The 11301-nt window shown below is 49.7% G+C and overlaps 1 protein-coding gene across 1 annotated transcript; it reads left to right on the top strand.

Moving 5' to 3' along the window:
* The first annotated feature begins 6821 nt into the window (after positions 1–6821).
* On the top strand, positions 6822–10783 carry LOC119337583 (GDSL esterase/lipase At5g45910-like). The gene is made up of 5 exons (XM_037609744.1): positions 6822–7391; positions 7480–7695; positions 7817–7965; positions 8040–8313; positions 10263–10783. The coding sequence occupies exons 1-5, from the start codon at positions 7136–7138 to the stop codon at positions 10487–10489; spliced, it is 1122 nt and encodes a 373-aa protein (XP_037465641.1). The 5' UTR covers positions 6822–7135; the 3' UTR covers positions 10490–10783.
* Positions 10784–11301: the final 518 nt, after the last annotated feature.

The following is an 11301-nucleotide window of genomic DNA, read 5'->3' as shown; positions in this document are numbered from 1 at the left end:
GTATGCATATTTATCTTCTAAGGAGACGAGTAACTAGTTTGTGTCACCTTGCAGAGGGGGTGCAATGAAGATAAGATTGAGGATTTCCAAGTACAAGATGTTAGGAAGGAGCCTTGCAAGAGAAGTAGGAGCTGCGCTGAGCCTCTTCAACCTGCTAAGGTAAGTCACTGTATGCAACTCAACAGTTCAATTCTTTGTTTGTTTCAGGCATAGTTAATTTTCTCTTTTCAATTGCTTTATTTGTCCTCACTTAATGAGATGCCCAAATAATTATGCGTGATGTTCGGTACTTGTATCACTATTAGTTGACATAATTAAAGGTCTTACCATTTAATTACTCTGCTGAAGTGTGCCTGAAGCTTTGAAGTCTATTAACCAACTATTATTGCATGAGGCTCACAATCTAGTTTATACTATGCTAATGATTGCATAGTTTTGCCTGTTGTAGTATGTTTGTATGAAACCCTCTGCTGTTCATTATGCTCCCTAAGACTTTAATTGAGATAAAGAATGGCCAACTTCTTGCTTACTTATATGCAACGTGTTGTCTAAATTTGTAACTTGTCTGTGTTTTCGATTGGGCCCCAACATCATGCTCCTCTGGTGAGCTAACAGGGATTTCTGTATGCAGGCTGCACAGACTATCTTTTTTATAAATTTTAAAATATCACCTGCTTATGCTTCATGACGTGTAACATTTTTTTTTGTGGAAGTGACGTGTAACATTATTGTTAGTCCTGTTTTGCCATGTAGTACAAAATAGTGTCTTGTTCGCTTCACTGTTGTAACTATATTTTTGCCCTAGTCATGTGTACTTACAGAAACATTTCAGGATGAAGTGACATCAACACAAAAAACTGCGAGCAGTGCGACATGGTCGTTACCGAATGATTATGGATTAGAATTGGAATGTGTTGATGTTCTCGAGCATCAACTAGAGGTGGCAAGACAACGTGTACATAATTGTCAACGTATAATCAACAAGTTGAGACTGGACATGCAGGTATTAGACGCAGGAGTCAAAAAAATGAAACAAGACACCGAGGTAACCATGAAGGAATTGAAAATTTTGCAGACTGAAATTTGTGCTATCTGAATCCGGCCAATCATATTTTCTGAAGAGATTATAGTTCAAATGGAGTTAAGTTGATGCGCGTCCATGATTTATGAGCCGTATATGCCCAGTGTATGTAATTTGCTGTTTGTGTATGCTTTATTATCACCTGTGCCGTACCATAATGCCCAGTGGGTATAATCGGCTGTAATTTCTTTATTGTATAGTGTAGGATTATTCTACCTTTCTATGCCTTGATCTCTTTGTTGTATAGTGTATGCTTTTTAGAGGTGATAGTATCGAGTAGGATAATTCTTTGAATATGCTATATTGTTCAAACGGGGGCCAACTCGCCCGACCATGGCCCTTCTACGTCTCGTAGGATCCATGGGCCTTCTACGTCTTGTAGGATCCATGGGCCTTCTACGTCTCGCAGGATCCATGGGCCTTCTACGTCTCGCAGTGTCCATGGGCCTTCTATGTCTCGCAGTGTCCATGGGCCTTCTATGTCTCGCAGGATCCATGGGCCTTCTACGTCACGTAGGATCCATGGGCCGCCGACTCATTTATGGGTCTTGTACTGGCCTTTAATGGGCCGTAGACGGGCCTATAATGGAAATCGTACGTTTTATTGGCTGACCATAACGGGCCGTTAATAGGCCGTATTTGGTGATGCTATGAAAATGGCCCAACAGACTAACGGACCACAAACGGGCCGACTGTAATGACGGGCTGAATTTGACCCACAAGCAGAAAATGACAGTAACGGGCCGTAAGTAACCGAATGCTGCAAATGAGCCCAAGAATAAATGGGCCCTGAGAAGGCCGAAAGATAACATGGGCTGGAAACGGCCCAACTGAATAACAGGCCCTTAATGGGTATAAAGTGATACACTGTTCATTACGGGCCAGTTTCACCATGGGCCGTTAATGGGTCTAAAGTAATACACTGTTCATTGCGGGCCAGTTTCACCACGGGCCGTTAATAGGCCAAGAGTTACATAGGGCCACATATGGGCCGAAAGACGTCATGGGTCATACATGGGCCAGAAGTGACAACAAGCTGGAATCATATTGGATGGCCCAGATGACGCTACTGGGCCTAATCCAGATAGGGCGTAACGGGCCTTGGGTTAGCGGGCTGTAAATGAGCTATATGCGAACATGCCGTTAACAGGCTTTCCATGGGCCGGCCCGTCACCTTTTGACCAAGTCAAACGGGCTGGCCTTTTCACAGGAATGGGCCTCTGTTGGGCCGCGCCACGTGTCGACGTATCATAGGCGCCTTCTGTCCAATGAGTGGATGACATTTGTCCCAACAATGAGCCGACACGTGTTTCCTCCAGCCAATGATGATTTTACACATGGAAAATCCCCATTGGTTGGTGCTGTTAACGGGTTATTGGATCCAAAACCCGACCCGATAGCTTAACGGCGTTCCGTTACGGTGGATGCCACGTGTCGGTCACCCTTGACGAAAGCACTTCTGTGACGCGCGATTTATCGTCATGGAAGTGGACACTTCCATGATGATAATTTTGGTAATGTCATGGAACACTTCTACGACAGCACAGGTATGACTATCTTGATTCTGTCATAAATTTGTCATGGATGTACATCCATGACAAAAAACGCGACCTACTGTGACAAACACGTATCATCACGGAAGTGTATTTTTTTTGTAGTGTATGCCTTACGTGTGTGGCCACTACTACGAATCAGCCGGATGATTTCTTATTGAAATCATCCGTCTGTTAAGTCGTTCGATCTGCGTCCTGGTGCCGTTCGATGACAGCAACGCTATGCCGGTAGCGCAGCATGACAGCTTTCAACGTGGTGCCATTACAGCCCAATGCGGTGTTCCAACGTAGCACTAACGCGTCCGGTGAGCTCTAGGGCTTCATTGCAGCCCTGACGGAGCGCCAACGCAACACCGACGCTCCGGCGAAGCTCCATTGCAACTCCGGCGGAGCTCCAACATGGCATCAACGGCTCCGGCGAAGCTCCATTGCAACTCCGGTGGGGCTTCAAGGCAGCACAGACGCGTCCGGTGAAGCTCCATTGCAACCTCGACGAGGTTTCATTGCAACTCCGTCGGTCCTCAGTGAAATTACATCACAACACCACGGTCCAACAACGCTTCATTGCAACTCCGCACGGTCCTGGCGATGTTGAATCTCGGCACCGCCGGTCCCCTATGATGCTACGTTGCAATTTCGGTGGCTTGTCGATGCTTCATCAAAAACCGGCGAGCTCTCGACCGCGACCCCTCACCACTCGCTTGAGCGCAGCAGAGCACCACCGGCCCTTTGCCGCGACGACGCCGACGGCCCGATGATGTGTTGCTCCTCTCCTCAGCCTCCTGATTGCAGCACCTGTGACGAGTAGCGACCCGCCTCCGACACCGTCGTCGTCTGCAGCTCCGGTGGCCACTACCACGCAGCCCCGCGGGATCTCGCGCCACCACCCACACTATGCGCACCATCGCTCCTCTCGCAGCTACGGCTCCTCGTCGAGCGGCAGCCATCGCAGCGCAGCGACGCCCCTTGTAGCAGCAGGAACTCGCCGATCGGGGGTGGGAAAGGTCAGGGGACAGAAGGGGAGGCGCTCAGGGAGAGAAGAGAGCAAGGTTGCAGGGGAGGAATGGGGAGTGAGGGTATCTGGTGTCGCAATCCAGAGGAAGAGGACGACTTGATCTAGGAAAAGAATAAGGTTGCAGGGCGGTGCATAGGTCCTACGCGTGTCGATCTCTCGAGGCAACTTGCATAAACGAGTAATCAGTTGGTTGAAATAGAACGTCTCCCTTGTTTTTTTTCTTTTGCATTTTCCTGTTCTGGTCAACCTAATTCACATGTATATTTTTCGTTTATGTGGGGTCATTCTTGCCCTGTTTGGATACTCTAACTTAGTTAGAGGTTAGAGTTAGATTCTAACCCTGAACTAATTCTGAACTAACTCTAACCAAAGAGGTGTTTGGATGACAGGGTTAGATGGAGCGCGGATACGGCCAGTCGCCTTCACAAACGTTGTGAGAGGGAGGGAGGAATAGGACGAGAAGCTTCGAGGAAGTGGGGAGGGATCTGCTGCGGAGAGAGCGAGAGAAAAAAGTGTTTTTTTAGTGCTCCGAAGAAGACTAACCCAAATAAGCACCTCTTGGGTGGGTTAGATTTTTTGAATGAGTTAGATGCATCTAACCCAAACTAACCCTCCTGTTTGGATACTTTTAGGTTAGTTGAGTCCAAACAAACCCAAACTAACTCTAACCCATGGATCCAAACAGGGCCTAGGATTGGTAATGAATTTGGGGGTTCTCGGTTCAATGCAATTGTCCAAAAATGTCGTGGCTTTATCTCAAAGGTGTGTTGTTCAGGTTCAACGTAATTGTCTAAAAAACATTGTAGCTTATCCCAAAGATGTCTTGTGGAGTATATCTTTTGTTTGTGTGTGTTGACCTCTACTAGTTTTGTCGCTAGGAAATACTCCGTTCGTTCGAAAAAGTTTATCCCTTAAATGGATGTATCTATCACCAAGTTAGTGCTAGATACGTCCATTCAAGAAACAATCCTAGGATAAACTTTTTTTTTGAGAGAGAGTAGTAGAGTAGAAAGATCACTGACTCCCCTCAAGAAAAAGAAAAGAAAGATACTGAGAGTGAAGCACGTGAGCCCTCAGATAATAAACGACCACCAAAGAAACCGTTAACCGCTTCATTCAGCCAAAGAAGAGATTCAAAAAAGCTGGCTAAAACCTACCGTAGGACGAAGCATCTGGCAGGTTGATTCGTGCCGGCAACCTTGCTTCCGTCCTCGAGAGGGAAACACGTTGCCAGGGTGCTTAGGGCATCTCCAGTCGTTGGCCTTTCAGGAGGGACAAAAAATCGCCCTTGGGGCGCACCGGCGCTAAACCGCGCACTAGGGGCGTGATGCCTCCCAGTCGCGGCGCCCACGGTTAGTTAAAAAAGTCAAATACGACGCAAAAACGACTCAAATTTAACGCAAACATCGGCGAATTCGTTCAAACTTAAACATATTTTACAAAAAAAGTAAAAAACTACCGCGGGCTACCCCGCCGTCTCCCTCGCCGCCCGCCTCGCCGCCCGCCCACGCGGTTCTACATGCCGAGGAGGCTGTAGAACCGCGTGTAGTCACCGCCGTCGTCGTCGTCGTCGCCGGCCCGGCCTCCGCCTCCGCCATCCCTGCTGCATCCCTTCTCCGGTTGGCGCGGCGGGTTGGACGGTCCGGGGGCGGCGTCGGCGTCGTCGTCGTCGCTGTCGAGGACCACGACGCCGTGCTCGTCCTCGCGCCCACGCTTGCGGGCGACGATCTCCTCCAGGGCCCGGCGCTGCCGGACCATCTCGTCGCGGAGGTAGTCGTCCCGCGCCCACCGCATGGCGTCCTCGTCGGAGAAGCCGCGCCGGGCTATCTCCTCGTACTCCGCGGGGAGGCCGGGCTTCGGCTTGGGCTCGACGAGGACGAAGCGGCCGGTGGGTGGAGAGGCGTTGGCGCTGATGCGGACGCCGGAGCTGCGGGTGCGCGCGCTGACCAGCGTGCCCTGGGGCTCCGGCTTGATGGGGCGGAGGCAGGGCGAGCCGCCGGACGAGGAGGAGGACCCCCCGGTCTCCATGCGCCTCGGGGTGCAGGAGCTTTCCCGGCGGCGTGAGAAGGAAGGGGGAGCGGGGTACTCGAGGCGCGACGTGTTGCCGCCCTCGATGTACTTGAGGACGGCCTCCAACGTGCGCCCGGGCACGCCCCACCACCGACGCCGGCCGGCGGCGTTGAGCCTGCCGGAGGGCACGACGCCGTTGGTGGCCTCGAGCTGCTGGGCGTGACGACGGCGGAAGTAAGGGTCCCAGAGCGGGCTGTCGGTGACATACCGTGGCCCCTCACTCGCCGCACGCGGCAGGTTCTCGCGGATGCGTGCGATCTCCGCATGCCGCGCCGCGCCGGTGGGTACCGGGGGCACTGGCACGCCGCCCGCGCTGATCCTCCACGCCCCGGGCACCCGCATGTCCGGCGGGACCGGGTACTCGGCCTCGTAAAGGAGGCGAGCCTCGTCTTCATGAAGATGGCGGCGGCCGAAGCCGTTCGCCGCCGCGCCGTCGCGCCGTCGCCTGGGAAGCGCTCGGCCATGAGTGTGAACTGGAGACGACGAAAGAGAGGAGAGGAGAGGGAGGAACGACGACGGCGGGAGAGTGTGAGTCACCGAGTGCGCCGGGGCGCGTCATATATAGGTCGAGGCGCCGCTCGCGCGCGTGCCACCGTGTGTACGCGTGGCGGGCGAGGGAGGGCGAGGGACGCGCGTCGTCCGGTCTTCACTGCGCCGCCCGTGAGGCATCAATGGCGCAGGCTGACCGGCGTGGCAACTTTGGCATTGATTCACCGCGGGAAACGAGGCGATGAGGACGACGAAGGGCCGAGAAAAGAGCCGTGTCGCTGACGCGGCGGGCCCGCGGCTTTTTCGCGCTAAAACAGTTCGCCCGGCGGGCCGGCGCTGTTTTCGGCCCAAGCCGGTGAAAATCGGGTTCCTGGGACACGACTGGATCGTTTTTTCGGCGCCGGCGCGAAAAAAAGTCTGGGGAAGCCTTTCTGGGGCGCGGTTGGAGATGCCCTTAGCCACGATTCACCGGCCACTAATAACCACCGCTGGTGCCACTCCTCCCCGCGGCCCTCCCCGTGCCCGTCCCGGTGACCCACCAAGGCACGCATTCAATACCGCCACTACGGCCTACGGCAGCTATCAGTCAATGCGCCACCCCAAGCCAAGCCAAGCTCGCCACCCCAGCAAAGGCCACAACCGTCCCCAGACAGGCGCCGGCCCATCACGGCGCCGCGGCTGGGAGTGGAATAAAATGGAGCTGTAGCCAGGATCTGGTTCCATACCATCGCCGCACCGCCACAAAGTGACGAAACTCCCGACGCGGACTCCATCTTCACTCCCCCACACGGGAAGAAGCAGACAAGCCGCGCGTTTCCCCACCGGGAAGCTACTAGTAACCGCGGCAAGCCGAGGAGCCGTAGCCTTCCTCTTCTTATTCTCCTTCGCCCACGGTTTCCTGGCCGGACCACCGGGGACAGCCCAGCAATGGCGAGGGCGAGGCGGGGAGGCGTGGGCTGGAGGGCGGTTCTTGCGGCGGCGCTGTGGCTTCTTCTTGTGGCGGCGGAGGCCGGGAAGTACAACGCGGTGTTCAATTTTGGGGACTCCCTGGTGGACGCCGGCAACCTGGTGACCGAGGGCATCCCGGACTACCTCGCCACGGCGCGGCCGCCCTACGGCCAGTCCTACTTCGGGCACCCCACCGGCCGCTGCTCCGACGGCCGCCTCGTCATCGATTTCATCGGTAATTCGCAGATTGTTGCACTTGAGTCTGGTCTTGGGCGCGTCCTGGGTTCGAGATTTCACTGATTTGGCTTTCCTGGCACCCGCAGCGCAAGAGTTCGGGCTGCCGCTGCTGCCCCCGTCCAAGGCCAAGAACGCCAGCTTCGCGCAGGGCGCCAACTTCGCCATCACCGGCGCCACGGCGCTCGACACCGAGTTCTTCGAGAAGCGGGGCCTCGGAAAGAGCGTCTGGAACTCCGGGTCACTCTTCACCCAAATCCAGTGGCTACGCGACCTCAAGCCCTCCTTTTGTAACTCCACCCAAGGTACAAGAAACAAAACAAATTAGTATTCTTTATATTCACATTCATATTATATTTCCATTTCATTGACATTGATGTCTGATTTTTATCTGAATTGGGTGTTCCTGTTTTCCTGTATCTGAAGAATGCAAGGATTTCTTTGCCAAGTCCCTGTTCGTCGTTGGCGAATTGGGCGGAAATGACTACAACGCGCCACTCTTTGCCGGGAAGGATCTCAGGGAGGCCTACAACTTGATGCCTCATGTCGTTCAGGGCATCTCAGATGGCGTCGAGGTGAACATTTGCGTCTTTGCTGTATTCCAGCATGCTGTGTGCAGCTTTGTTCTAATTCCGTGTGCGTGCTGCAGCAATTGATTGCTGAGGGGGCAAAGGATTTGATTGTGCCTGGAGTGATGCCATCTGGGTGCTTTCCAGTGTACCTGAGCATGTATGTTGATCCTAAAGAGGGGTACGGTCAGCGTAGCGGCTGCCTCAAGCGATTCAACACGTTTTCATGGGTGCACAACGCGATGCTCAAGGGTGCGCTGGAGAAGCTTCGTGCCAAGCACCCTGGCGTGAGGATCGTATATGGGGATTACTTTACACCAGTTATCCAGTTCTTGCTTCAGCCTGAAAAGTTTGGTGAGTTCCAAATTCTTTATTTTGTGCTGTAACTAGGTCGTCACCAACAAATAATTAAATTGTTGATGTGATTGGTTTAGCACTGGAAATCTTATGGAGTCTGATACTATTTTGCTAAATATTTGCTCCGTTAGTTCTAAGTTTGAGATAGAAATTTAACATTTCTTGACATACCTAATTTGACTTAGCTGCCCAGTCAGCTGTCAGACTATGTACTTGTGAGATGCAATAAACGTTACTGATAATTCAGATCTAGGTGTAGGGCTTTTCAGTGTCTTAGACAGTGCCATTTATCTTCTGTGTGTTTAAGATGTGGCATACCATAAGTATACAAAAAAATAAATTAACATATGGAATCTTATATCGGAAGTGCTGTGCACACGAACTGTGCATGCACGATCCACACACGAAATGATTTGGGCCACAAAGATTTACAAAGCGAGGCAACCCAAGGGTGTAGATGTGTTGTCGTGCGCAGATCGTGCATGGATTTATCGTGTGTATAGCAGTGCTCATCTTATATCTACATCCAGAATATACTACTATTTGTCAGTGATGCAGAGATCAGGAGTAATCTCCCATTAACTAAAAAATATGCGGTACTATTTACTGCTTATATTTCTATGGAGATTTCACATTGTTTTTTTCTGATATTGGGAAATGGACCTATTACTGTGAGCTCTCATGCCTTAGTTGTGCATGTTTTCATAAGCTGTGGCACAATTCTTGCAGTAAATCCTTGTTTTGTGGATTTCTGTTGCCATACAACATTGGCAGCTAAAAACTTGGCATTGCCATTTACTATTTAAGGTATTGAAACTATATAAGAATTTATATCGTGTATTATTGTTCAGCCCATATAAAATTGTCCACATCATAAGTACAATCATCTCGACGGCTAACTGTGAAGTTTAGATCTGCCTGCAAGAGAAAATCCTTATCTCGTATCGAAAACAAATCTTAAGGAGCTGTAAAGGCGTATCTATAGAACATCAAAGCAATGTACTCCCTCCGTTCCTAAATATTTGTCTTTCTAGAGATTTCAACAAGTGACTACATACGGAGCAAAATGAGTGAATCTACACTCTATATACATCCGTATGTGTAGTCCATTTGAAATCTCTAAAAAGACAAATATTTAGGAACGGAGGGAGTATTAGTGTATCATGCCATATTGAAACAAAAAATTGCGAGTTCTCAAGCAGAAATTACTTCTGCATTAGGATATTGCTAAATTGGGAATTTTATTATGATAATCGTGTAGAGCATCATCTTCCTACCTGGCACTAAGTGTTGCAATGGTAAGATTTCTGAATAACAAACTTATATTCAAGTCCTTACCACTAGGCATAGTGAAATACAAACACCAGAAATTTGCCCAGTTAACTGAACCAATCTTTTGCCCATATATATTTATGTTTATTATTTCTTTTCATACTTATTGTTTATTCGCGTTGTAGAAAAATGAACATGTACTGTACTTTAGGCATCATTCTGAACAAATAGGAAAACAAAGGTTCATACATGTGACACATCTGTGTCAGAGGGAGAATTTTCTTTTCTTGTCGCTTAAGGACATACGAGAGCCATGACCCTGTCATCTCTGTTTCACTGGCACATTAGCAGAATGGCAGTCATTTAATTATTCCGGCATGTTTGTCTTGAGTCTTGACTACTACTCCCTCGTATCACAAATATGAGATGTTCTAACTTTTTTTCTGAATCGGATGTATATAGACACGTTTTAGTGTGTTTGTTCGCTCATTTCAGTGTATGTAGTCCAAGTTGAAATATCCAAAACATCTTATGTTTATGAACAGAGGGAGTACATTGATAAGGGGCAAGAATGTGTTTATAGCTTGTATAAACATGATATACATCTGTTCGCAGAAAGCGACCAAGGAGTTTTTCTGCCAAGCAGGGACCTAACATTTCATCTCTTGATGTAGGATTTCACAAGCAGCCGCCTAGAGCATGCTGCGGCGCTGCCGGGAAGGGCCCTTACAACTTCAATCTGACAGCAAAGTGCGGCGAGCCTGGTGCTACGGCGTGTGCTGATCCGAAGACACATTGGAGCTGGGACGGCATTCACTTGACTGAGGCCGCATATGGGCACATTGCCAAAGGTTGGTTGCATGGCGAATTCGCGGATCAACCTATCATACAGTCTTCCTGAGCATCTGGTCGCTTGGCCTGTTGTGCCTCTAGAGTGTATCAAAATAGCACACCAGATTGTAACTGGTAAGGTATAGCTCCATATAGTAGCATGTATGTATATCTCCATCCATTTTGTTGGGATTCATGACAGCCAGTTAAAGAGAAATGAGATAGGAGGCTGTTAAAGCGTCATTTCTTCATTCATCAGGTGGTATAAGTAACAAAATGTATTGCTTAAAGTGGTTGAATATGATGCATAATATGATCTTCTGTAGCCTCTGACTTGCTGATCAAAATTCACTATGGCTCTTAACTTTGGCTCTTAACTTAAAACTTTTGCCTGAATCTTCGTTCACAAATATAAGATGTTTTAAACCTTTTTGTGAATCGGATGTATATAGACACGTTTTAGTGTGTTTGTTCACTCATTTCAGTCCGTATGTAGTGTATATTGAAATATCTAAAACATCTTATATTTGTGAACTGAGGGAGTACCTCAGTTTATCTTCTTGCATGAAGTGGCCACAGAGATCTCCTTTTGAAGCACTGCAAGATGTCGGCATGGTTCCTGGAGAAGATTCTCAAATATATTGTAAAAAAGTTGCCGGTGACTTGGATAGAGATTCTAGTTCGTGCAGTTAAAAGTTGGATTCTGGAACCAGGATTTGTGTGGTGCCCTCACTATATTCCATTCCATGATTGCAGCCAGTGGGAGGGCAAGAAGCTTAGGTCCCGGGCTACCGTGGATCCCACTTCCCCCCCTAGTGATTAGAAGTTTCTATTGTGCTAACGACGCCCTGAAATACTGTGGCTGCCTGATTGGTGTTTTAC

Source organism: Triticum dicoccoides, chromosome 7B (assembly GCF_002162155.2).
Source record: "Triticum dicoccoides isolate Atlit2015 ecotype Zavitan chromosome 7B, WEW_v2.0, whole genome shotgun sequence".
Lineage (NCBI taxonomy): Eukaryota > Viridiplantae > Streptophyta > Magnoliopsida > Poales > Poaceae > Triticum > Triticum dicoccoides.
The sequence above is the reverse complement of the archived record's forward strand: the minus strand, read 5'-3'. Positions and strand labels throughout refer to the sequence as shown.

Coding starts and splice junctions, on each gene's coding strand:
- LOC119337583 (XM_037609744.1), top strand. CDS start 7,136: ATGGCGAGGGCGAGGCGGGGAGGCGTGGGCTGGAGGGCGGTTCTTGCG. Junction 7,392..7,479: donor CCTCGTCATCGATTTCATCG/GTAATTCGCAGA, acceptor TGGCACCCGCAG/CGCAAGAGTTCGGGCTGCCG. Junction 7,966..8,039: donor GCATCTCAGATGGCGTCGAG/GTGAACATTTGC, acceptor TGCGTGCTGCAG/CAATTGATTGCTGAGGGGGC.